The following is a 27,781-nucleotide window of genomic DNA, read 5'->3' on the forward strand; positions in this document are numbered from 1 at the left end:
TTGAATAACAAAATACGAGTACACTTAAGAAACAAAAAGTGTGATACTTTAAAAGCAAGCTGTATGAAATAAAGCTTTGATACAGGTAGAATAAAGTGTCACTCAGTCACTATAAAGTGATTCAAATATATTTTTTTCAAAATCACCATTTTAACAAGAAAATACAAATGTATACTGTGTGTAAGAATTATTAACATTCTTAAAATTTTAATTTGTTCACTTTTTGGCGCTAAAAGCTCTCGCGTCACGTTAACGTCGCCGCCTTTTTAGCGACGTCACGGATGGCAGAGTTTTCCGGAAGTTACATAAAAAGATTACAAACAAGTTTATTTTTTGAAGACATTAACGGTAGCGATATTTGATGTAAAATATTATTATTACAGTAAATATTTAGGATTGAAAAGAAATTAATTAAATTGACAGGAAACACCATTGTTGAGAATCGCTACGCTACGCATAGCTACAAGTATATGAACTTTGTAGATGTGAAATAAACGAAATTACAAGATTGCAGCGCATTTCTTACTTGGTTTTCTGAATCCTGAACAATTCTCAACATTTGTCGACTATATATCGCTAAAGGAAAATAATGGACTACGATACTGCACGGAAATCGCGGACAGCGCATTTGGCACAGTTAACCAAGATTTATAGAGAACTTGAAGAGTTGATGTTAACCACTGAAAATGAGCAAAAAGTAAAAGAATTGTTTAATCGACTGTGCGAAAGATACGAAAAATTTAAAAACAACACACTTTGAATGTTTAGACTTTTGCGACGATCCTAAAACTATAGAAACACTGAAGAAGAACTTTGAAAGTTGCCGAGCGAACTTTATAGAATTCAAGGAAAGATATGCCGAATGGAATCCCGTAGCATCAATACCCAGTAGTGCAGTTTCGTCAACAACTCGGCTAAGAAACGCAAAAGTTAAGCGTCTGATAGCTGAAAAAAAACTTAAGACTCTTAAAGAAAACAAGCTTTTAAAGAAGGAGAAAAACTGCGATTAGAGGCAATACAGAAGGAGCTCAAAAGATAAATCGCAACTACTTGGATCAAGAAAGTGCTGTGATGGAAGCGAGGCTGGAGGAGTCAATGTGGGCAGACGAAAAGCACGGTGATAGAAGCAGACGACATATTAGAAGATGGACATATTGTGCAGAAAACTATGGATTTTGGACATACTTATCGAAATGATAATGTAGCCGATAGCAATACGGCACGTTATTCTCGTGCTTGTCCCGGTAAAGATCCCGAGGCTGCAGACGCACGTAAGTTCGAAGATGTAACGCAGCAGATGGCGGAAATAGCGCTTCCGGTTTAGAAGTGGAACGACTTGCATCAATCATTCAAGAAGGATTTAATTTACCAAAACCAGAGTTTACTGAACATTCAACGTTGTTTCTGCGCTTGATTATTGTAAGTTCATTAAAAATTTTGAGACCAACATTGAGTGCAAAGTAAGTGACAATAGGTTAAGATTAAAGTTATCTAATACAATATTGCACTGGTGAGGCAAAATCTTGCATAGAAGATTGTGTGTTATTGGATTCAAATGTAGGGTAATAACCGAGCTAAAATCAATTTTGCAATCTCGTTATGGTAGGCCACATGTTGTTGCGAAGAAGTCATATTGATAAATTGTTGCTTGGCCCTAATATTAATGCATCTGATGTTAAAGGATTGTCTCAATTAGCTTTAGATATGCAAAAATGTCAAATGACACTTCACAACTAGGGTTTGTTTCTGACGTAGATAACTCTGAGAATTTTAAGGCGCATTGTAAGACGTCTCCCTATGCATTTGAGATCAAGATGGGCAGAGGTAGCCCACTCTATTTTTGAGTCAGGGAGAGAACCTAATTTCTTTGAATTGACCAAATTTATTGATGAAAGGTCACGTGTTGCTAGTTCAGTTTACGGCATTGATGTTGTAAAAGAAAATGTCCGAGAAAATAAAGCGTCTGCGTCAGGAAATACTACAAAAGGTAAAATAACTACTCTGTCTACATACACAGAAAACCAAAACGTCAAAATACAGTAAAATGTTTTTGTTGTTCAGGTACATGTTCGAATTTATCTTTATGTGATAAATTTAGAAAATTGTCTCTAGAAGATAGGAACAGGTTTGTCATAAAATCTAAAATTGTGTTTCAATTGCCTCAAACCCAATCATATGTCACGCAAATGTAGGCGGGATAAATTATGCACTGTGTCTGATTGTACCACTAAACACCATTTTTCTTTTACACAATTGGTCCCCAAAGTGTCCCGATAATTCAATAACCCAACCTTCTGTTAATTGTGCGGCAGTTAATGGTTCATTTGCTAAAACCTGTCTAGGGATCATACCTATAACTGTAAAGGGTGGGAACGGTTACTCTTGCCAAACTTATGCTCTGCTCGACGATGGAGCAGACAAAAACGCTTTGTGATGAAAGTCTTATACAGCAGTTGCATCTGACCAGCCGGCCTGTCACCTTCCAGATATCGACCATTAGCTCGACCGGAAGTACAACTTGTGGACAGGAAGTTGATCTCAGCGTTTTGCCCAGTTTTCTGGAAATGGTGAAATTCACTTAACAATGTTTGGACGGTTAACAGTTTACCTATCTCTACCCGCTCTGCAGTGACAAGTGATGACATTATTGGCGTTCATACTTGTCCGATTTACAAATTCCCAAAGTAAAGGCTAATGAAGTCCCGGATTTTAATTGGTACAGATTTCCCGAAGCACATATTCCACTTGAAGTGCGTTCTGGAAGCAGTCATCAGCCATATGCTATAAGGACACGAACTTGGTTGGGCAGTTCGTGGGCCAGTCCCTCGTCCTTTTATTGAACAGAACAGAACAAAACATTAACAGAGCAAATTATAAACTTTGGTCATTCAAATGACATAATACTGCAACAACAGCTCGAGCGTATGTGGACGTCTGACTTCAACGATGTTAAATTCTGCGATAAAGAGTCAATGTCCATCGAAGATAAAAGAGCGTTTGGACATTATGGAATCATCCCTTTCATATGTAGATGGTCACTATAAGATGGGATTACCTTGGCGTGCAGACAACATAAACTTACCAAATAATTTAGCATTAGCCTATGCACGTTTGAATCAACTTAAACACACAAATTGTCTCGTGATAAATATTTACATGAAATGTACCCAAAACGGTTAGTGAGTACATTAATAAAGGTTATGCAAAAGAGGTAGATAATAACGGTACAAACTCTAAGCGCATATGGTACTTACCCCACCACCCTGTGAAATGAACGTTAACAAACCAGGAAAGGTTCGTGTGGTATTTGACTGTGCCGCGAAATACAACGATACTTCATTGAATAGCCAGCTCCTTCAAGGTCCAGATTTAATGAACAGTTTAGTAGGGGTACTTTTAAGATTTCGTGAGAAAAAGATAGCTCTGTCTGCTGATATAGAGGCTATGTTCCATCAAGTTTCATGTGATTGAAGAAGACTGTCACGCACTCCGGTTCCTATGGTGGCCTGATGGGACATGTCTGTACTTCCTAAAACTTAAAACTGTAATGCAGGTGCATCTGTTCGGTGCCACATCATCTCCTACTGTGCAGCTTATGCATTAAGAAGAAACAGCCAGTGACAAACGCGAATAAATTTCCAGATGAAGTTATAGAAACTGATTAAACAGAAACTTCTATGTCGATGATTGCCTGAAATCTGTAGATTCAGATGAGAAAGCGACAAAGTTACGCAGCGGGATTTACAGTCACTGATGAAATGGGAGGTTTTTTAGACTTACAAAGTGGATAAGCAACAGTAGGAGACAGTCATTGATACAATTCCCGATTATGAACGTGCACCACAACGATTGTTAGCCTCAGTCCCCAAGATGAACTTCCTTATGATCGTGTATTAGGCATTAATTGGAACGTTAACTGAACGATTTCATCACATTCAAAATCAAGAAAACAAATAAACCTGTTAACTCTAGACGCGGAATGCTTTCCATAGTTAGTGCGATATTTGATCCACTAGGACTTTTAGCACCAGTGGACATTACGAGCAAAGGCTATCGTTCAAAGCTTGTGTAGAAGGAAATTTGGTTGGGATGAAGCAATTCCGCAAATTGATCACGATGAATGGCAACGTTGGATATTAAACTTACCTTGTTTGGAAAACGTTCGAAAATAAGCCGTTGTTTTCAACCAAAATATTTCAGTACTTTAAAAAATATTTACAGTTACACGTGTTCAGCGATGGTTCTGAGACGGGTTACGGCGCATGCGCATATTTACGCATTACTTGACGAAAAATGATAATACTGCATGTTGTTTAGTGCCTTGGCAAGTCCCGACTCGCCCCGATAAAACAAGCTTCGATACCGAGACTCGAACTGTGTGGAGCTGTTGTGTCATGCCGCCTGTATGCCATGCTGAAAAGAAGAACTTGATTTGAAAATTGAACAAAGTTGTTTTCTTGACAGATTCAATGATCATTCTTGGATACATAAATAACACTTCAAGACGTTTTAAGACTTTCGTCGGGAATAGAGTTGTTTATATTCATGAAATGACGAGTCCAGAACAGTGGCACTATATCGACTCCAGTTCGAACCCCGCTGACATAGCATCAAGAGGCATAGATCCTGGCGATAAAACTAGCATTTCTTTCTGGCTAAATGGACCAGACTATCTGGCGCAGACGAGTCTACTTGGCCTAAATTTGTAAACATAAACGATATCGCCGACGACGACTCCGAAATTAAAAGAGACGTAGCAATAAATAACACTGGGGTATACACTGGGCTGACTATAGGAGACATTATCAACCATTATTCAGACTGGGAACAGACTACTAAGAGCGTTTGCTTGGTTACAGAGGTTTGTGACATACTGCAGAAGTCAAAATAAAAATGAACAAAATTGTGAAGACCTCAAACTAGCTGAGATACAAAATGCTACTCATGAAAATTGTTCGGTATGTACAGAAAATCAATTTTCAACAAGAAAATAAAAAGACTTATTGAAAGGAAACCCCGTAAAAAAAGAAATAGCAGATTAGCTATGCTTAACCCTGTGATAAAAAGTGGACTCATCCGAATGTCTGGAAGACACATTTACACCGACTATGAAAAAGCCCCTATAATTCTTCCCCACAATGATCACGTGACAGAGCTGATAATTCACAATAGCCATAGCAGCAATGGACATGTAGGATGGCAACACGTTCTAGCAGAAATACGGTCAAAATTTTGGATTTTACGTGGTCCTAGTGCTGTTAAAAAGACCATAGGAAAATGCATTGCTTGTAAACGACAGAGAGGTCCATTACTCACTCAAAAAGATGGCGCCACTTATCCCAGAGCAGACGACACCTTGCAAACCACCGTTTACATTTGTCGGAGTGGACTACTTTGGACCATTGATAGTAAAATTAGGTCGATCTAGCGTTAAAAGATATGGTTGTCTGTTTTCTTGCTTGACAACGAGAGCAGTGCATATAGAAGTAGCCCATAGTTTTGACAACAAATTCATTCATAGCTGCCTACCAGCGTTTTACATGCAGACGTGGACAACCAGAGAAAATGTTTAGTGACAACGGTACCAACTTAGTTAGTGGAGACAAAGAACTTAAGAAATCCTTAGAAGAGTGGAACCAGTCTAAGATCGGCAGATATCTGTTACAAAATAAGGTAGACTGGCACTTTAATCCACCATACGCGAGCAATATGGGTGGGGCATGGGAGAGAATGATAAGATCTACACGCACCATTTTGAAAGCTCTTGCCAGGGAACAACTTTTAACAGACGAGAAATTTACTCACTTTCATCGCAGAAACAGAAAGAATTCTAAATGATAGACCAATCACTTCCGTGAGTAGCGACCCTAGAGATCTTCCAGCGCTCACACACCAAATATGCTTCTTTTAATGAAAAGTAATGCGAGTATTCCAAGAGGTGTTTTTGAAAAAGAAGATGTATACAGTAAAAAATGGTGGAAACAGATACAATATTTGAGTGACGTATTCTGGAAAAGATGGATCAAAGAGTACCTACCTTCTCTTCAGAACCGACAAAAATGGCAGAGAGAAACAAGAAACATGAAAGTGAACGACATCGTACTTGTAGCAGACGATACCATTCCACGAGGGCAGTGGCCACTTGGCAGAGTAACTGAGGTTTTTAAGGGTAGGGATGGGCTTGTACGCAAATGCCTTGTCCGTATAAGAAATTCAAATGTCCTCAGACCAATAACAAAATTATGTCTTTTAGAAGGCACAGAGTAAATAATAGTTGCGTTAACATTTTGTCAAAATACATTTACTGATGTACAAAGCCTACTTTAATTTTATTTTTATTTATTTTTTTTTACGCGTGGATTAGACATTTTTTAACAACCCCAAAAAGAATTTGATACACTATAATATGTATTGTACTTCTTGCAAGAGCATGTTCTTACCATGACTAGATAGCGGTTGTAAATAATAATAATTGCAAAATGTAAAAATTGCAATCTTTGATGATATTTATATTTGTGTCATGTTATAACATTTTTTCAAAATAATTACGTATATATGAGTATTGGTTGTTTTTTTTAAATATTTATTTTTATTTTCATTTACAAAAAATATTAAGTATGTAGATTTATACATTTTTGATACATATACACAACGTTTTAGTATTAATTTTTTTTTACTAGTTTTTCTTCTACATTATTTTCAAAAATCATATATATTTGATAAGTAAATTATAGAATTTTTTGAGAAAACAAAATTTGCTTAAGTGCTATTTCTTATTTGATGAAATTAAGACATTTCATGGAGGGCACTGTAAGAATTATTAACATTCTTAAAATTTAATTTGTTCACTTTTTGGCGCTAAAAGCTCTCGCGTCACGTTAACGTCGCCGCCTTTTTAGCGACGTCACGGATGGCAGAGTTTTCCGGAAGTTACATAAAAAGATTACAAACAAGTTTATTTTTGAAGACATTAACGGTAGCGATATTTGATGTAAAATATTATTATTACAGTAAATATTTAGGATTGAAGAAATTAATTAAATTGACAGGACACCATTGTTGAGAATCGCTACGCTACGCATAGCTACAAGTATATGAACTTTGTAGATGTGAAATAAACGAAATTACAAGATTGCAGCGCATTTCTTACTTGGTTTTCTGAATCCTGAACACTGTGTTAATCTTTACTCATGTTAAGTGTATATATGATATGGTTTAAATTGCAATTGTTTATTTAAAAAGTTTTTTAAACACAATAAAGATTTTAATTTGACATTATTTAATTTTTAAGATATAACTGTATAACAAAAAATGAAAAATATTTTATCAAAGATGTTGAAGATAAAGGACATTGCAAATTAAGTTTGAGTGTTTAATCACATTGAATTTTGTTATCCCTTTATATTGTCAATTTTGTTTTATATGTTTATACAATATGTTAATATATATGCTTAAACGGACTCCACTAAGGTTTTTTTCATGAGAGGACGGGAACTGAACTATTTTTTCCGAATGTTGTGTATCATGTGATGTAGATCTAGACAAATAACTTTTTTGCAAAGTTTCAAATCATTCTCTGTCGCTGTTTGTCTTAACATATCATTTTTATTATGTAAATTAGCTGAAAATAAATTAAAATCGTTGCAACCCTTTTCACTTTAATCCGGCAAGAAATCGCACAAAATGTCGTACTCAATGTAGTTCTGAGTATATTTCTTTATTATGCTTTGCAGAGTTTTCCATTTAAGTCCTTCGCTTGATCTATGATAGATTTTCAAATATTATGTTTTAAGTTAATTGACCTCAGCGGAGCAGCTTTAACATGTTTACAAAATATGTCATATTTTTTACAGGTAAAGTTAAAGCTATTTCCACAAGCAAATTGACTGATTGGACCTTATCCCCAAAACCCCTAGTTTTTCGCTAAATTTGATTCATTTTAGCAATAATTTGAACACTTAAAAGAAAAAAAAAAACAAACAAACAAAAGACCCCGCCCCCCCCCAAAAAAAAAAAAAAGAAAAGAAACTATTCCACCCCCAACCCCCCCCCCCCAAAAAAAAAAAAAAAAATCCGTAAAAACACCGTTAATTTGTGTCCTACAGATATAACCTAATAAATCGCGAAAAAATAATTGTATTAAACAAACAGAAAATATATAAAATACGGTGTTTCTTGTAAATTAAAGTTAAACGAGTCTCCTCATATCAGCTGTCTGAATGATAAAATTTGTCATTTACATAATATGTTGTTGTTTTAATTGAAAGAAAAACATCAACAACAACATCGTAACACACGTCAATATTTTCCACTTCAATCTCTTATTTACTTACCTAACAAATGTAAGTAATGTCATTTTTAATCCTTTTGTGCAAGACATTGAAGCAGCGTGATACATGTAAATCATTCAAATGCGAACGACAAAGCAATTTTTCTTTTAAAGTTCAGGATAAAGAAGGACATTTGAGAGCAACAGTTAAAAGTCGAAAATCGCGTTTGTGATTAAGTCTCTTGGTGAAAGATAATATTATGTACAACATCTTTCAACATTGAGTCTATTACACATCATGATAACCAAAGAGATTATCTGCTTAATGAGGTCAGATAAATGTTGAGTGCGAAGAGATTTCCATTTCCATCATAACTTGAGAATTCTTTCTCGCAGCGTAGACAACCCACCGGTGTCAGTGTTCCTGAATATTTGTTGACATTTGATGCTCTCTTACATTCTGGACAAGTAAATTAAATTCTGTCATTTGTAATGCTATCAGTGACCTCATCAGGTTACCATCAACTTCAGTTCCGTGCTGTTTAAAACGATATATTTTCGTCAAAAGAAAGATCTCCTTCACCCCAGTAGACATCAATAAATTCCATCCTTTGAACGTCTGCATTCTGTAATTTAAAGAAACTGCTGTCAACCCACGTTTCTTCCCACGAATTCATAAGTTGCAGACATTTACTGTTAAAACTGGTCAGAACTACTGCATGCCCGGATGTCTCATCCCTTCTACTTCTACTATCTATGCCCCGATGTCGCTTTGTCAGAATTCCATTAGGTGTCAGTCTGAAAATGCGTCGAACGTATCCCACTCTTTTTTCGGAATTTGACGACGACTGGACGTTTTTTGTAATGACGTCCATCGCACCACACACGTCAACCTCACCATAATCCAAACGGTACTTGGGACAAATTGTCTGAAGTACTCGTAATGTATTTGCGATACGTTTACCGAATCTTTGGATCATTTCGTTTCGAAGAAATTCAAAAGTTGGATATCCACCGTTGCGTCCGAGAATCCGGTACATAGCCAGATGAAGAACAGTTGCGGAAGCATGAGCATAGCAGGTACCATCTTCGCCTTGGTCATACACATTTACCGAGCGGTTTTTGTCGTTGGTGTATAGATCAAGTTTGACAGACACAAGGAATTCTGATAGCGAATCTTGACAACAAACTGCATTACGAGCCAAGTTACAAACATCTTTTAAGTTGTATGGATGATTCACGTGCATGAATAGTCTTGTTTCATTGTTGGTTATGTCTATCCCTCACTTGTTTTTGATGAATATTGCTCTTGTAACGGACGAGGTTGGAATAAACGAGCTCAGGTCGGACATAAACTTTCCCCATTCTCCCAGTAACCTTCGGACACGCTATGCAACATTCGAGGTTCAACACGAGATGACTTTGAAATAAAGCAACTAACGTCTGTGACGTTTTCTTGTTGAAACTTCGACTGTATACTGTATACATTTCCGTGGTCTGTAGGCAATCCATCTGAGAGTATGAATAGCAATTTTTGATATTTTCGGTCTAAGCCATGGAAAAGTGTTGCTTTATCGATAGCATAATACAAAGGTACTCTTTTAGTCGTCAAATCTCGGTCTTCAATGCGTCCATGTAGAACGTTTGAAACCTTTTTGATATAGTATACTGACTGAATGCTTATACCTTTAAGGAGAGCCTTTGCAATAACTTTTCTATATCTTCTTCTGTCGCTTTTCGGAAAAAATGTAACACCAGCTGCGGAAAAATGTAACACCAGCTGAAAAGAATGTCTCCGCAGCAGACGCGCCTGCACTGTCACCCCAACTTTTGCAGAATGGCGGTTAATTCTCGGTTACAATTTCTTAGTAAATTCTGTGTCTGTTCTTAATTTTCTCAAAATTATCATCGCGACCATATATTCTGATACCGCAGAACTGACAATATTTGTATCCGCCCATCTTCTTATCGTATGTGCGCCATTCTCTTCAAGGATCTTTAAGATACTTTCTATTGTTGCTCGAGACATGGGCTTGTTTAGATCAACTGTCGGGATTTCATTGACCTCATCTTCGGGAGTCTGGCAGGTTATGATCGTTGCAATTATGTCAAGTGTTTTTTTGGAGTACTTCGCCCCAACCCCGACAACAAAAACTCGATTTGATTCTGAAACGTCATATTTAACAAGATCATCAGCTACGTTGAATATTGAATGTGCCCATGTGCCACCTTCCTCGTCCACATCATCTCCAATGATGTCTTGCATCGATCTAGAGACATCTAAAAGAGTCCCGATGACAGCAGACATTTTGACTTTTTAAAAGTTGTTAGCTGAGATTATATCACATTAACATTCGGATGAAATACCTGTTTTCTTTGTTTCAATTTGATATGTATGTAAGTTAATTTATTCTAATACTTAATAAATGGTATTTATTTTTGTTATAGCTATAGAGACTAATATGAAAAAAGTAAATGTTATAAAGGGGAAAAAGTAAAAGGTAATATTTTTAAAAAGGAGTATGACCGATAAGAGCTATTTAAAATAATATTTATTCTTATTAGTCTTACCAACCTGGTCGTTCGTAGTCCCTACTCGCCCAGTGTTTAGATGGTTGAATAAATGCTATTTATTACTAGTCCTGTGCTTGTTCTTTTTGGAAAACCATGACTTTTTTATTCTACCCTAACTTGCAATACAGATACTACGACTTTGAAAATGAGATGGTATGATATCAATCTAGTGCAAATGCCATGTTACGATGATGACAAAGCGATGACATGATCATACCATGACGTCTTCACTATTGTGCCATCATGTTTCACCAGTGTGTCATCGCCTACAATGGCCATGCGCAGTGATACAATTTAATTCACATTAAAAAGTGGTTGAAGCTAACTTATAGGAATTTCTTTTCGGTAACGGGTATTATAACAAATTTAATTTATTCTTTCATTTATATGTAGCCTTGTTATGAGTCAGTCAGAATATTTGTGAAGAAAAGTAGGGTATCATGCTATTTCAGACATAGTTACAATGCAGATAAACTAGTCATGTCTAATATATAGACTGTCAGAAATTTTTATACAAAGGCCTCCTCATACGAAGAAAGTGGGAGATTTAAGACTAAACAGTGATATAAAATTGTTTGTCTTTCAGAACAAAAACATGTATGACAACTTTTAATTATGCGGTGTGATATATATTCATAATTATGTTATATATTGTTCTGATGATATTTATTTTATATTGTAAAACTGTATAAAAGTGCAGTATAATGAATATTATTTTTACTGGATAATTCATTGGAGTTGACATAAAAATGGTTTATTTATCTATCTTATACTTAATGGATTATTCTGTTTCTGGTTAACATAGTTTCTTAGATACTTAAATTGTCAACTCTCAAAAATGTTGTAACTTCTTTCTTTTGAATTTTTTCATATTTTTCTCAATTATTTTCAAATCGTAGAACTGAATTTACGTGTCCTAGCTAAACCAAGAAGGAAAACTTCTGAAAGTATTTACATTAAACTTGTATTTTGTGAAACAAGCGCTAGCGGGAACAACGCTTGACGTTTATACTTTTTTTAGAAGAGGACAATTAAATGGTTTAAACAAATCTTTAAAGAGAAAAATAAATAAAAAATTGTTGTTCCTTTTTTCAAAAATGGATAGATCTGTCTAGTAAAACTTGTTGTTTTGTTCAAGTATGAATGATTTCCATTAATAAAATGACAAAGTTAAGAAAATATAAGAAAAGTTCAATCATATGACGGTCACGTTTGGTGACAAATGTTGTTTTGTCCATGCATGCATGACACAAATCTGTAGATAAATAATAAAATTATGACAACTTAACCATAATTCAATTGTATGACCTTGGCAGTCATGGTCATGTAAATTTCAAGGTCAAGGCGGTTCAGCCATTAAGAAGGATTTGTCCAAATATGAAGATAATCGATTGATTAATAACCAAGTTACCGGCAATTATAGCAGTATATATAAGAAGTGAACATTCTATAATTTGACCTTCAAGGTCAAGGTCATAAATGAGTCAGAGTCAATTTGAGTTTGATATCCATGAAGGTCCTGACCTAAAAGATGTTATGTCTAAATATGAAGTTAATCCATGAATAACAAAGTTATAGCCAGATACAGAAAAAAGACATTTCAAATAATTTGACCTGCAAGATCAAGGTCATTTATGAGTGAAGGTCAATGTCTTGTCTTGTTAGCTTGCAATTCTATACTAAAAGATTGTTTTGTTTAAGATAGAAGATAATTCATGTAAAATTAACAAAGGAATAGCCACTTATAGCATAAATCAACAAAAAAATAAGCAAAATTTAGATATTTGACCTTGAAGGTCAAGGCCATTTATATACATGGAGGTCGAGTTTAGTCTAGCCTTGTTCCGAAGATTGTTGTCGCCAAGTATGAAGACAATAAACTTAAATTTTAAAAAGGTATGATCAAGGTTTACCGCCGCCATGAGTGTCATAATACCTCTTTTCTTCGAAAATATGTCAAGCTTATAAAACTGGCTCTTGTTTCCATAGCAGCATTGTGACCATCGAAACATTCACATTCCATATTGTGCAAAAAATATGTAAAATCTACCATTGTACTAAAAGCTTACAGTTTATTCATTTGATAAACTTAACAATAGTCCAGATTGCAATAATGTAAGCAATTCGGTAAATCTCGCTGTTTTGCAGTGTCAAAAGATATGAAATTGTTTGAGTTACCATGGAAATTTTCGTTTATGAATTCATGTAGTGTTTTAATATCAACACCAACCTTACAAAAGCTGGAGGAAAATATGTTTGCGTATTTGAGAATAAAAAAAAAAACAATATGAGACTAAAACATTTTTGCTATGGTAACAAAATAAATAAAATAATCGCCAAGTGTGTTCTTGTTTCTGATAAAGCACAAAAAATATGAACTTTTACTGAAATTGTAATTAATTTCTGACAAAGCGCAATTTCTCACTCTTGCTGAACCTAGCCCTTTATTTACAAGCGCTGTATGACACGTAAAGATATGTGCATGCGGTAAGTAAAATGCGCGGCGATTAAATATAAGATAACTTTGCATTAAGTTATTTATTTTATTTTTTTTACAAGAAATTAAAAATCCACGAATTTAAGAACCCACGGGAAGGCCCGTTTTGATAAAACCACTAAATTTATGCCCATGAATATAAGTGAATAACTTGTAAAGTAATGATTTCTGTTTCGTTGATTATCTGTTATTTATTTAAAAATACAATTTGTGAAACTTTGTACAAAATATAAGGCTTATATAAGATTAAATGTAATAAAATAGTGATACCAAGTTTGAAAATTCAAAAATGTTACAATAATAATAAATGTCATTCTAATGTCAAGGCCTATTCAAAATTTATTATGTATCATGCTGGTTGTGTCATAAGTATTACTTTTATGAGTCCAATTTAAAATTTAAATCAAATCAACAAAGAAATAACAAAGCCATGTCAGTACCTTGAAGATCATTAAAAAATGAGGAAATAACTTATAAGTAACAAAATATGATAAACAAAATCAACAAGGAAAGGCGTCGTTCAACGCACGCAACCCCCACACGATCCAGTAACAAGAGCCTTTGGCAAGGCGTCCAGGAGGACCCCAAACAAAAACAGGGCAGGGCAAAGCATGGGCAGATTAATCACTAAAATTGTACATAAGAAGAAATAATTAGTCAATAATAAGGAACTCGACGAAAACAATTAAATGATTGAGTAATAGGCCCATAAAGTCAAAGGCACAGGGGAAGGGGGAAGGAAACATGGGGACGGGGGGGGTAAGTAAATGGAAATAAAAACTAGGGGCAATGGGAAGATACTCACCCAGACGAAAAAACAACAAAGGATACAAAAAGTGTCACCAAAACAGTATGAAACAACAAAGACATACATCTGAGGAACACAGAGGGGCACGGCCTTGGAACGGTCAGCAACATAAATACTGCTGGGGAGTTTCAACCGGTTAATGGTGCACCAAACCTCACTCTTAGCCCCGCCATGTTCCAATAAACGAGACAGTGTAAATAAAATGAATCCCCGCCAAGTGAAATTCTAACAGTTGTCATGGTTACAAAATGTGAAATAAGTAAAACATCGAAATGCTCATGTAGAAACATACAAAAGAAAACCCAATGACCATAAACAAAAGTACTCAATGTCTTAAAGGAAGACAGAGCAACAAAAAGATCACCTACAAGGGCCCGACGAAGCAAAACAGAAGACGAACAGTAAGGCAATTCAGTCCCAAAGGAACTGTCCATCATAGAGTCTCCCACTTGGTCCGTCAGATGTAAGTCGGTTTTGTGGTAAATTTTCATTTGTCAAAAAAATTATCAAATGGGTAAATAAGTATCAAAGTAATGACAAGTTTAATCACAGAATCGGTAATTTGACACTCATGGTCAAGGTCATTTAAAGGTTAAGATCATACTTAATTTAATATTTTATGTCCATTTGTTGTATGTGTTGTTTTCAATAATTTGATCATCATGTTTTATGTCATCATCAAAACAACATGACTTGAGCAAAAGCTTCTTTCTTCCATAATTAGAGAAACTCTGTAGCTGTTAATAACTATAAAGAATTAATAGAAAATGTAATAATTTAAATTACACTAGTCTAAGGTTTTCATACGAGTATCTGTTAATATTTGTTTATATTAAAAAACAAAGGAAATGTCGAATCATCAGATTTCTTATCATTGTTCAGATAATCATAATATCGCTGATTTTTTCTTCATTGCTGTCTTGTATATTCATAAATATATCAAAATATCATTGTTTATATTTTTAACTAATTTGGAAGAAAAGTCAAGCTATTTTTATCGCTGCGTCGGCCGTATCGGCTTCGTGTTAATACTTTCACTACATATTTATGACTAGACAAGGATCATAATTCTGAATGCAATATTTAAGGAATCATGCCCTTATTTTAACTTTTTTTTTCAAAATTGTCTAATTAGAAGTTATTATCATACCACTACTAACTGAAGTTTTTGAATAATCTAAGATTTGGTCAGAACCAATACTCGTTCATAACATAATATGATTATAGTTTATAAAATCTATATTCTAGGCTGTTGAATTGAAGTGAAAAGGAAATGTGTGGTTACAACGAAAACTCATTAAAAAGACTTAATATCTAACAATCATCAAAATCATTTAATTTTCACTTCTCTTTTCGGTAGCCTTATTTTATTTTAAATACAATTAATAATGACATTGATATTTGTTTGAACTTGTTATGAAGTCATTAAGCAGAAAATGACTAGTTATTTTATGTCACATCGGAACTATAATGGTCATGCGACGACCCTCTTACTTTACTGGTTGAGGAAGACCTTGGTACCCCTCCATACATTAATATTGGCACCTGATAATTAGCTACCCCACATGCAAAAATTCAAAGTCTCCTGTGGGACTCAAACCTACAGTGGGGAGGGGCAAGTGATTTGAAGTGATTAGAAGTGATTTTATCTTTATGAATTCTGGTTGTTTTTTAACTTTAGGATATGTAATGGAACCAAATAGCTGCGGGGGAAATTAGTTCATTTTGAGATGAAGGACACTATTTTTTTTGACAACCTTACTGGTATATCTGCTATATTTAAAAAGTTCAATCATGGCATCGCAAATTAAGAAAAAGATGAATATTCTACAATTAAAACAAACAATTAAAAGCATTATTAGTTTTTGGATGCGAAACACCTCGTGTTGGAGAAATAAAAAGTAATCGAATTATAAAAGTTATTTTCTATTGGAGTTTGTATATTTTTATGCATCTTTTTATACAGAAAATCCATTCGATAAAGATATAATTATCATACTCATATTTGATATTTGGAAATACCTTTTATTGCTAAACAGCTGTGTTTAATGAAATACATCTCATTTAAGTACACACAGAGATGTTATATAACGTTTAAAATCCTATACACTTCGTGAAACGACGGTACAAATACATAGTGTAATATAAAAGGCTGGCAGTTTTTCCTATAAAGGACACAAGTCACTTGACCAGTTATTGGGATATCATCTTCGAAAACATAGTTTGTCATAGACTTCAATAAGTTGCTGTAATCAAAACTATTTTACTTATAAGAAAAGCTCATCTTTAATAGAATTCAAATGAGTTTTAAATATTATCTTACATGAACAGTTCTTAAACAGTGATTCTTAAAATCTTCTGCTTCAAAATTTTAAATGGATATCCAGTTCGAAGGTAAATGTTCCAAATATTTGTCTGTATTCTTACTATTTAGAATAATTGCTATGTGATGTCCTGCACAAGCAGAACAACGTGTAAAAAGTGTGGTGTACTTTAACCTGCCGTACCCAAACGATTTCAAGTCCGCTGCTAAAGCACGAATCAAATTAACATCTGTGCTTTGTAATTCTGTTTTTATGGGAGGTTTACTAGCTTCAGCTATAATTTCTCTCCCTTCTATGCATCCAAAAGATTTATCGGAACATTCACATTCTGGAAGATTTTGAGAGATGTTGAAAACAGTTACTAAACAAATATATCTTCTTGGATTTGCATATTCATTTAAGATGGACAGCTTTCCTACAATATCTTGTAACAACTGTTTGTATTTTCCATCGTCCAAGGAACTCTTAGAGTGGTCACCTTGAAGTTTATATTGCACATCTTTGAATTGTTCCAATGATGCCATAAATTTTCCAAGACGAAACATCCTTGCGTAATCATAAACATCGATGACTTTTTCAGGAAGAGGATATTTTCCAAATCTTAGATATTCAAGAATATGGCAAAAGATGTCTGGATTGCAATCAATAAAATATCTGCCAGAGTTGTCAACTTTTGTTGTAATTTTTCCATTGATCATTTCGGCTAGGAGACTATCATTTTCCCTCGAAAGTGTGCTTTTGAGTGTGCTGAATATCTTGCCTCCAACATTTAATTCAATGATTGTATCATCTTCGTCGTGATTAATCTATAACAATTTAGAAACAACAACATAAATTAAGTCATTTACAGCACTAATATATTTAACATACATTGCAACATTTTTATCATATTTACAAATATAGATATAAAAGACTGTTGGTAAAAAGAATTACATGTATTAAACATACGATAAATGACTTTAAACTCATTACATATTTAATTTTGCATGTCACATATCGCTGAATTGTGTAAGATAAACAATCATAGTTCTGTTTAGGCGATGAAGTCTACATATACCATATCAAATTATCTATCATGGCTATTTGTTTTGTTAAAGTAAACATTCAATTTGATTTCTTTAATGTATTAAAAAAGTATAAAAAAAATTTCCTGAATTCAAGGAAACTCATCTTAAAATGAAACAGTTACATTTTTACAGGACAATTACGAATTAATGTATACAAAATAGTTAGCAGTCAGATTTGACCATGTAGAGAAAGATTGAATGATGTTGAAGAAAACATTTGTTTAATTACAGTTATCATACCTATTTTTGTCAATAATTGTCCTCATTTTTGTAGCTTAACCCTATACTTGTTTTTATATTTTCAAATAAAAAATATACCGTAGATGCTATGTTAAATAAAAAAATATGTTGCATAAATATAAACATGTTAAAGAAGTCAATTCCATTTAACTGTGACGAGTGTTAAAAAATTTGAAATTGGAAGCTTACTGTCAATTGCTTTATTTTACATTCACCTTTCTTCATATTTCTTTTGTAGTACAATTTATACATCAGTTAATAAAACATATTCATGCTTATGTCGGAGGATTTTTTGGTATGCAGTAACAATAAATTTTAGACGATTAATTTAATAACAACAATATTTAGAAAAAGGACAATACATAAATTAAAAAGGACGTTATATAACATAAATCGCGATATTTCGTTTTTCTTGTTTATTTTCTAACATCAGTAAATACTTTTCCGAAATATGCAAAAATAGATAAAAAAATAACACTTATCACCCACCCACAATGTCGATATAGAAAACCTAAACCTTTACTTTATTGAAATATTCAAGGTTAAAATCAATACGACTGAACTTTTTTAACCCACATAAAAACTTACACTTACTGCTTTCTGAAAAAATTCCATTGCTTTAGATAAACAAATGTAGCGGTTTTATTTTACACGTGACTGATTATTGTCAAGCAAAACAGATCTTGTACCTTGTTTATAAACCTTGTACATCAACAAAATGGATGACTTCCGTAACTAGAGTATCATGTATTATTTTACAACATTGACACTTGATTGATAACTGGTGTAACGGGTGTTCTTTCTATTTATAGCCTTAAATCGATTAAGCTATGAGAACAACTATTAACTTGCATCGGTGTCGGCCATTATGATATATTCACTAGTTAATAGATGAAGATCGAAGTTAAAGAACAGATTTTTATAACATAGAGTATCATAGAGTTTACTTGTCACTGCGTGATTTGAATCAATGTAGTTAACCTTTTAATGAGAAGATATTAAATGAATTAAGTAACAAAAGTAGTTGATAATGAAATTTAAGTAGAAAGACGAATCAAATAATTCCTGGATCAAAAAGAATCTATACAAACTAGGTTGTTTGTTGGGGGTCGTTAAAGCGCTGATCTTTTAACACTGTTACATTTATTTATAAAGAATAAACATTGCTTTAGCCGCTACTTAGGCTTATAAATATAATTTTATAATCAACAGGCAATTTAAATAAAGAAATATATATAGGAATTTCCCATTTTTTCGGCCACTTTGTACTTGTACTTGATTTTTTTCAGTAGCCATCTGACTATGACAAGAGCCATACTGTCTTTTCCATTATCTGCATGAACATCATGACTGTATACAATTTGTGCATTGTGTGTTCATTCATATCTACAATTTCTACAAGTTCATAATGATTTAGTTACTTTTTATGTATGTTATATTGGCGGTGAATAATTGTACAAGTCTACTTAATTTATGTTATATATTGAATTGACTTGTCTGTAGTTCGAAGTTGCGATACCTTCATTTTATGGAATTTGCATTATGAATTAAAAAACCAAAATACTTATAAATCAATATATGGTTATAATTTGAAAACAATCTTCGTATTTTCGATTAAACGTATTTCGAGAATTACATTTCTATATTTAAGAACGACAATGTACATTATGATATGTAGAATTGTACTTATATTAACAATATTTATGAACAAGTTATGAAACTATTCAATATATTTAAGTCATTACATGTTCCTCCTATTCCTATTACCCGAATGGTGTGAATGCACGTGCCAATTATACCTCAGTGACGTGTCATTGGTAATTTCATTATAGGTACGTAACACATGTGAAAAACATCCTGCCAATCACCAAATTGTTGTTGGTGTGCTAAAAAAACAGTAGCTGCTTTTCATTTTAATGGGGTTTTCTGATTGGAAAAGGAATTGCTATACGTTACATTCATTTTAATGATTTTATTAGTATATAAACATATTACAAATTCATCGTCATACATTCAATGTCGGCGGTCACAAACACTATGATAAGAGCATGAGCATTGATACATCGACATTATAATCCCGTTAAATTTAAATGCATCTAAACACAAATGTTATATGAAAAAATAACGAAGACGGAAAGTATGGAGCAAAAACAAAACTCTTTTTTTACTTCATACACCGTTGAAAAATACTGATCCCGTTTATTGTCGGTAAATAAATACTGTACTGGTAATTGGTATTAGAAATATGATTTTGCATGTGGATTCAGTGCCATATAAGGATCTTTTAAAAACATAAAATTACTTATAATCGCATTTCGTATAATAATTTCTTCTTTCACATCAAGTTCATTGAAATAATGCATTTATATCCAACTCATGAAAAATATATTTCTTATTCATTTAAATACCTTTTTAGGCAATTCATTTTTAGATAACAAAGAATTAATGATATAAGTTATTTTAAATATGTATCTGAAAGGTGCGTGACCTTGCGGTTACACTGTAACGGGGCAAACATTGCTTTGTATGATGTCTTACATTATAATTTTATTAATTTGAAAAATCAATCCAAAAATTGCTCAAATGTATCTGGTCTGTTGAACAAGCTGGCCGCCAGTGCTAAAAATAAAAAGGGTTGTTAAATGAAATCTTCTCTTTAACCGCCCAATAGATTTTAATGAAGTTCTGCAGAAATGATAATTGGAAAGTCCTTAACTTAAACTGTTTAAATTGGTCCGGTCTGCTAAACAAGATGGCCTCCATAGCTGAAAAATAGAAAAAAGTCTTGAAACGAGATCTTTTCACTACAACAACTTTATTCTTTATAAAACCGAGTACACTTTAATTTGTAAAATTGATGTTTCTACCAATGTCATAATAAAGCACTCGTGATCATCTTAACCATTTACTCACGTGAGCAATTAATGGCTATCAATGATATCGTTTCTGCATCATATGAAGTATAGGCATTACTAAGCGAGCCAAATCAACAATTACAATATAGGTATTATTTCTTTATTGAAAATAAATAAAGATATAAAGAAACATTAAATAAGAGGACACCTGTAACTGTACATTTGCATAGACAATCTATTTGCGTGTAATGTAATTTCTAGACCTGATCACACTTGTCAGGATACATGTCTTATTTTAAGGTAACATCATAAAAAATATTGAATGTGCATGTTCAATTTCAAATCGAAACCGTTAAGTATTAGATTTATGATCTTAACAATGTCTCTCGCTGTTATGTATTCAGTTTCGTTATTTGATATTGCTCTTTTCATCATGAAATTAAATATAAAAAAGAGCTTTAATCTGACACGGTATTCTGTGAAAATGATTTAGGAGACACAATTTGGTTTCATGTTATTGTCAATCCGGAAGAACAAAGCCATAAATTGAAAGCGTGAGATCTCTTTAAAAAAACAGATAACTTCCTTTCAAGCTATCTTTTTTATTTTTATTGTTTATTTTAACGAATCGTCTACCATTTAGGCCTCCACTGCATGTTGTATATAAAAGGAAGTATTACTTGACCAGTATATTGTAAACAACTGACACTTTTGATAAGACGTTCTCAAAAGATAGGATTTAACTAAAAAAGGTAAGCGCATTTTAAATAAAATTGTAAATGGGAGTTTACATTGTTGCATATAATTCTTTTTTTCTAAATCATTGTAATCAGTTTTACGCCGGTCATAATGTTGCTTTTACTTTAAGATATATTATGCTGAAATTTTATATTTTAACAAATAACTGCTTATTGATACACAGACTGTTGTAAAATTAACAGCTTTTGATTTGTTCTCACAGAATCACAGAAATGCAAAATTTAGTATTATTTTAAACTGAACACTATAACCACAGTATGAATAATTCATTGAAAAAGTGGCAGAATGTTTTAGTGAAAAAAGCAAATTAAAATAACATATTAATAGGGAACGTAGCTTCCGAAATAAAACATTTGCATTTCCAATAAGACTTTCTATTATTACAACAAATACTCACATAAATGTATCTTATTCAAATATGGATGTGGTATATCTTTAGACATTTGAACTAATTTAGTAAAGCAGCTCTACACTTAAACAGGGAATGGTTGCACAAACAACAGAAGCAAGAAAAAGCCACATAATACGTGTTGTTTTTCTAAATGTATTAAATGTATATCCTTATATATCCCAAACAGCTCAAAAAGATTTTCAATTTTCCTTCCAGGCAGCAAACTTCAAAGCTTTTAAAATTTCATTAAGATGAGAAAGAAGTCGCGCAAAATAGACATTCTTTTCGTTATAGTCGTTCTTGCATTGAGCGATATGGTTGAAACGCAATCACTTTTGCCATCAATGATTGATCAAAGTATTGGGAAAACGACCATAAACGACACTGGGCGCTATGTTTCAAACGACACAAATTTGTATGAGAGTTTTATTAATAAAAACAAAGGATGTAGTTTAACGGTAAATAACGTATCCCAGGTTGTGTTTACATACAATATTCTGAAACACCAGTACAATTTCGTTTATTTCAAACTAAATTTTGTGAATTTTAGTGTTAATGCTAGACGAACAGTTTTTGCAAAAAGTAATTGGATTTGGACATACGAAGGAGAAGGGGGAGCACATCAATATCTCTACATACCACAAGACTTTGGTTACATGTCGTTCGGTTTACTTTGGGCGCATACATTGAAAGAAAGCATTTCTGTTGATATTGAAAAGTCTGGAGAATGTAAGAACCTCACAATTGGCAATAAAGACACTGACTATCTTATCGGACAGGCATTGGGCAACATGACGTCAGAAATAGCTTCACAATATGAAATATATAACTCTAGCCTTTGGTGTTACAATAAACGTACATGGATACGCTCTAGCTTTCTGTATGAATTGTGCAGAAACTCAATATGCACATTTCAAACAATTGAGTACGAATGCTGCAAATTTACTTTTGATTATATAAAAAAGACCCGTATAATTCAGTGTCACAAGGAACAGTATCATTATGGAGCACTCTGGTGGATCCTACCCATTATAGCAGGGAATGTTTGTTTTGCCTTCTATCCTTTGCTGTTGACACACATAGGACTAAAATTTATGAAACTTTCAAAAACAGTGAAGAAGGAAAGACATATTTCAACGAGTTTAGTCAATGAAACGATCGACGACTCTTTTTCTGAAAGCAGTGAATTAAGAAAATCAAATTATGTTCAATTGAAATCATCTAATCCGGTATCAGTATTTTCAATATTATTCATACCATTTTTGAGCTTCGTTTACGGTGGTGCAAAAGGCTCACGTACCCTTAGAATTTGGATAATAATTCTCCCAATGTGTTTAACCGCAGCACATGTTATATTAGATTATATATATGCCTATGAGTTTACCAAATCTGCGGTACAAAAAGGAGCCCTCGTAGGATACAGTGCACTCTTAGCTGGGGTAAGCGAAGCAAGGAAACATTTTCTGTATGTATTTGGTGGTCCTGTTGTTACTTTCTCAATCTATATTTTATTTGGGTGTCTTTTGATTGTATTTCCCTCAAATTTAGAAGATTTTCTTGCTATTGGCATCACAAAAAGCGTCAAGAAATTTGTATTTTTGACCAGAATGCCAATTAAGCTTAAAGAAAATTTGTCAGGAATAAATGTCAGGCATCTAAAAGGATGCAAAAAACTGCACCGACTCCTTCTAGCCCAGATATTTATGTTAATTCATTCACGGTTTTGGAAGCAGTCAGTAAAGTTATTCTATTTAAGGTGGAAAAATATCATCTTTTTAATGTTGCACAACAAGTTGCAAAACTTGTTTATTGCCATTATGTTAAGTGCCCTCCTGTTGCCTTTATACATCATGTTCTGTGTCACTGAGTTATTGCTAGCCGTTCTTTATTATCTCTTTCCAGTAGTCAACTGTTTTTTCATTGTTTTGAATTCTTTTTGTATTCACTATTATGAGTGTTTCCATCATAGAGGTTTTGTAGTGAAATGTTGTAAACATATTTTCTTCATACCCATGCTGATCTTATTTTCAATTTCCTGGTATACGTATTGTTTGATATTCTTTGATGGGTTTTGGTTTTTGTGTAGAATTGTCATGTTAACGTACAGTGGCATCGTTGCGTATCCACAATTATCTTATGGATATCTTGTTCTTGTCTTTATGACTTTGTTTTATGTGGCAGAGAGTATCAATGCATTTGGAGAGAGTTATAGGGAACTTTTAAAGTTGAGCTTAAAAGCTTGCGAAATAATTCAACAGAAGTATGGTGATGATGATGAAATGGATCAAAACAAACTTAAAAGCATACAAACTAAATATGGCATTAAGAGCGACCTTTTTTATTTGATCATCCGCAGAAATTTGCCAAGAAGAAATCAATTATTGATTACGATGTTAAAACTGACATCGGTGATATTTGTGTTGATAATATCTGTTCAGTTACTCGTGACATTTGACAAGTTGAAAGAGCTATCCCTCGTGACGCACGTGTTTACTGTTTTATTTGTATGTGCATTACCGAAAATTGTAAAAATGATGTGCTTTAATAAGCACAAAGATATGGCTCAAAGGAAAATGAAACAAAAAGTTTTAATGACGATAACGGAATACATAAGAAACAAAATGGAAGTACATTCAAGACACTCCAGTGACGAACATTGTAGACTTGTTGTTCCAAACTCTGGATACGAATCGTTATCGGACAGTACTACAGATACTGAATAAAAATGTTAATAAAAGTTAAGCTATATTTCATGTTTAAAATATTCTTTCAAATCATCATTTTTACTCTACGAATATTAGAATCGAAATAGGCTGCTTCTTATCTATTTGGTAAATTAACAGTGTTATTATTAGTTTCACAATGCTTTATTCAAGTCGTTATTATCTTAAACATGTGACAACCGCATATTTAACACTGATTATTTTTATCTATACTTGTTTATGAACATACCTTAATTTTATTAAACTCACTTTTTAGAGTCAGATTTTTTGAACTAAGAAAGTCTTTGAGAAAGGGTTTTAGTTATGTTAATATTGAAAGGCGTTTGAATGTATACACTAACAAAGCATTTTTAACATGGCTAGCATCGTACATGTATAGGGGTATGTTTCTTTTGATATTTTGTACATAAATCGGATATTATTACTTATTACTGACATATTAATACATTTCGGAAATTTTTTTTGTAAAATGAGCGTTATATGTGTTTGCCCATTCACAATTTTCTGAGATAATAATAATATTAAGGGTTAAAACCCGTATTAAGAGTTATGAAGAATCCTTTTTATAAGCGATTGACATTGCTCTCCTTTCTTTGAATGTTTTTTTTTCTTCTCATTACAATCTATAGAGAAAAACAGCTTTTAAATGAAACTCATTCTTTGATTTTGAGAAAGAATGGAAAGTAGTCAAATTGTATTATTCAGGATGTTCCAGACTTAATTATACATGTATATGAATATGTTAAGACATTTCTATAAAGTCTATTTATGATTTGACCCTACATTGTTGATATTCCTTCCATACATGTATTTCATATTACCGTTTCTTGTCAGTAATTGTCAGTGTTTACAATGTATAATTATAAAGTTATAATGATATTGTAAGATGTTAGTAGAGATGTCCTCGACCATTCAGCATCAAATGACAAATACAACAAATATGATACACATATTGACTCAATATAATGAAATAAGCTTAAATTGATAACATTGTATCAAATAATGGTTTATAATTGAAGTTTATATAAGGCAAACACTGTGAGATCATTGGTTTCATATTATATCGTGTAAAATAAAAGGAAATGCATAATGGTAATATCACAGTGATATTAAATGATGTCATCTTGTTAAAAATATATATGAAGATGTGATTATCAGTTATACATATGTTTAAAGCGTGTTCTGTTATTTACATAAAATAATTGAAGATTCCATACTGTAATATTTATCACTTATGTTAAATGTATATACCTTAATCTATAAACGCAGTACCTATAAAGGTATATTTATAAGATTATAAAGATATAGATATCTCAAGTATATCAATGTACGCAAGTATATGAATTTTAAATTCCCGTTGAAGAGAAGCTTGCAACGAATAAATGATGTACAAGTCATCTTTTAAGTATAATAACATAAAAAAACAAACATTTTAGCGCTTTATAATCTGTAATTTTAAGATATGATTTACAGACATTGCAAATCCCAACGAAATTTCGTTGTTTATTATTAGCGTTTATATATTTGTATAGATAGGAATTATGTATAATGGATATGTAAATTATGACGGATGTTATATGTAAAATGAATAAAATGTCTTTCTTCCCGAATGATTTCATTTGCTTCCTTCTCTATTGTTGGTTCTGATTGCCATGAAGATAAATGACGTATGAACGTTTTTTTCCGGCTGACAAGGGCGTGTCGATTTATTAAGACGGATGGATGGACAAAACGGCGATTAAATGCACACCCTTCGAGGAGCATAAAAATTAAATGGGACTTAAAATCAGTCTTCATAGTGAATTTGTGGGTTGCTCTTAATTGTAACTCATATGACAATTAATAAAAATAAATTTTAAACATAGGAATGAGACTGAAAATGGTGGTCTTACTAGTGGATTAGTGGGGTGGTCTTAATTGTGAATCACTTGATCATTGAAAAAGGCACAGTTCTTTTATAAATCAGTCGTAACGGCGAAGTGGTCTTAAGTGCGGGGTGTTCTTAGTTAGAGTTTTTTCTGCATATCATTATTTATCAACATGCCAACAAATAAGGTAAAAAAAACAACAATGAAATACCTCGCCTTTATTACAGACGGTGACATTGTTACAGGCATTGTCATCGACGCCACTTTCACAGTTGAAACAGAAGGGACCTCGTTGTGTTAAAGGGATTTCTGAAAAAGATCTGCGGAAAATGTAATATGTGACTACTAAAATAGATAAATGTAAAATTTAAATAGAAGGGATACTTCGAGAGAAATGCAAATAAAACAAAATGCATGATAGAAAATTGCAGACTTGGTTTCAATGAATCTGGTCATTAGAGATGATGAAAGGTGCAGCACCATTCACATCAAAGTTATTTACATCAATGATTTAGAAAAAGAAGAAGTACAAAATTTATCTTTTAGCAGCAAAATAGCAAGTAAGACTTGTTGTTGCAAGTAAAATATCTGAAAAGAGAACATTCCCCGGAGACAATGACAGCTAGCATAACTAGATAATTAAAACAATAAAAGAACTACCGTTTACACCACAACCAACGTGGTTGCAAAAATCCTCCTTGCAGCACTCCATGCAGACTGTTAAATCAGAGGAACGCTTGATATCAGAGGAACGCTTGGCATCTGATCTTTTACCAATAAGCGTTATACCAGTCGAAGAACAATGCTGAAATACAACATTTTACCAACGGAATTATTTGTGTGAAATGTTATGACCAAAATAATAATGTTTGAACCCATCATATACAATGATATATGACCACACGTAAAGATGACATCGTTAATTCGCGAGGAGAGTCATAATATATAATATAAATAAAATAGATATGCAGTGCATATGAAATATGTTACAATGTTGATGATACAAAATTGTTTAAGATATCTCATCTTTGGATAAAATACAATTTTGCAGAAATTTCTTGAAATCTAGTTCTTGCTGAATATGTCTAATTTGAATAACTGAATGTATAAACTATGGTTTGGAATTACCTGTCAAATTAATTTGGTCTATTTTTTTAAAAACTGCCAGTTTTTAATGTTTAATGACACTGTAATCATACTTAGATTACCTGTAGTAGATTTCAAAAAGGTAACATATTTTCTCTATGTGTATCCAAAAATATATTTTATATAACGTTTCAAAAGAGACTGTATAGTAATTATCAGATGTTTCAAATATCAGATTTGAACATAATCATGATAATATATCTTTAAGTTCTTCTACTAACTTATGAATTCGTTAATTATTTCTTGTGAAATTGGTACTT

General features: G+C 32.9%; 2 protein-coding genes across 3 annotated transcripts; one reads left to right on the forward strand and one right to left on the reverse strand.

Moving 5' to 3' along the window:
- Nucleotides 1-16,120: 16,120 nt before the first annotated feature.
- On the reverse strand, nucleotides 16,121-18,534 carry LOC132724187 (BTB/POZ domain-containing protein KCTD7-like). Of its 2 annotated transcripts, none has more exons than XM_060709003.1 (2): nucleotides 18,368-18,534; nucleotides 16,121-17,278 (listed from the first exon to the last, which is right to left on the reverse strand). In XM_060709003.1, exons 1-2 carry the CDS (start codon nucleotides 18,392-18,394, stop codon nucleotides 16,520-16,522), a joined length of 786 nt encoding a protein of 261 aa, XP_060564986.1. In that variant the 5' UTR covers nucleotides 18,395-18,534; the 3' UTR covers nucleotides 16,121-16,519. The 2 variants fall into 2 exon arrangements, with proteins under 2 accessions (XP_060564986.1, XP_060564987.1); XM_060709004.1 differs by having other exon boundaries at nucleotides 16,122-17,278; nucleotides 18,374-18,529.
- Nucleotides 18,535-21,210: 2,676 nt separating this feature from the next.
- LOC132724186 (uncharacterized) lies at nucleotides 21,211-26,111 on the forward strand. The gene is made up of 2 exons (XM_060709002.1): nucleotides 21,211-21,386; nucleotides 22,001-26,111. The coding sequence occupies exon 2, from the start codon at nucleotides 22,036-22,038 to the stop codon at nucleotides 24,505-24,507; it is 2,472 nt and encodes an 823-aa protein (XP_060564985.1). The 5' UTR covers nucleotides 21,211-21,386; nucleotides 22,001-22,035; the 3' UTR covers nucleotides 24,508-26,111.
- The last annotated feature ends 1,670 nt before the right edge of the window (nucleotides 26,112-27,781 follow it).

Source organism: Ruditapes philippinarum, unplaced genomic scaffold (assembly GCF_026571515.1).
Source record: "Ruditapes philippinarum isolate M1 unplaced genomic scaffold, ASM2657151v2 ctg6679_1_1_1_1, whole genome shotgun sequence".
Classification (NCBI taxonomy): domain Eukaryota; kingdom Metazoa; phylum Mollusca; class Bivalvia; order Venerida; family Veneridae; genus Ruditapes; species Ruditapes philippinarum.

What these genes read in the sequence shown, in the direction of transcription:
- LOC132724186 (XM_060709002.1), top strand. Translation starts at nt 22,036, where the DNA reads ATGAGAAAGAAGTCGCGCAAAATAGACATTCTTTTCGTTATAGTCGTT.
- LOC132724187 (XM_060709003.1), bottom strand. Translation starts at nt 18,394, where the DNA reads ATGGAATTTTTTCAGAAAGCAGTAAGT. An exon ending in TTTTTCAGAAAGCAGTAAGT is followed by an intron (nt 17,279 to 18,367) that starts GTAAGTTTTTAT and finishes AAATTGTTATAG; the next exon opens with ATTAATCACGACGAAGATGA.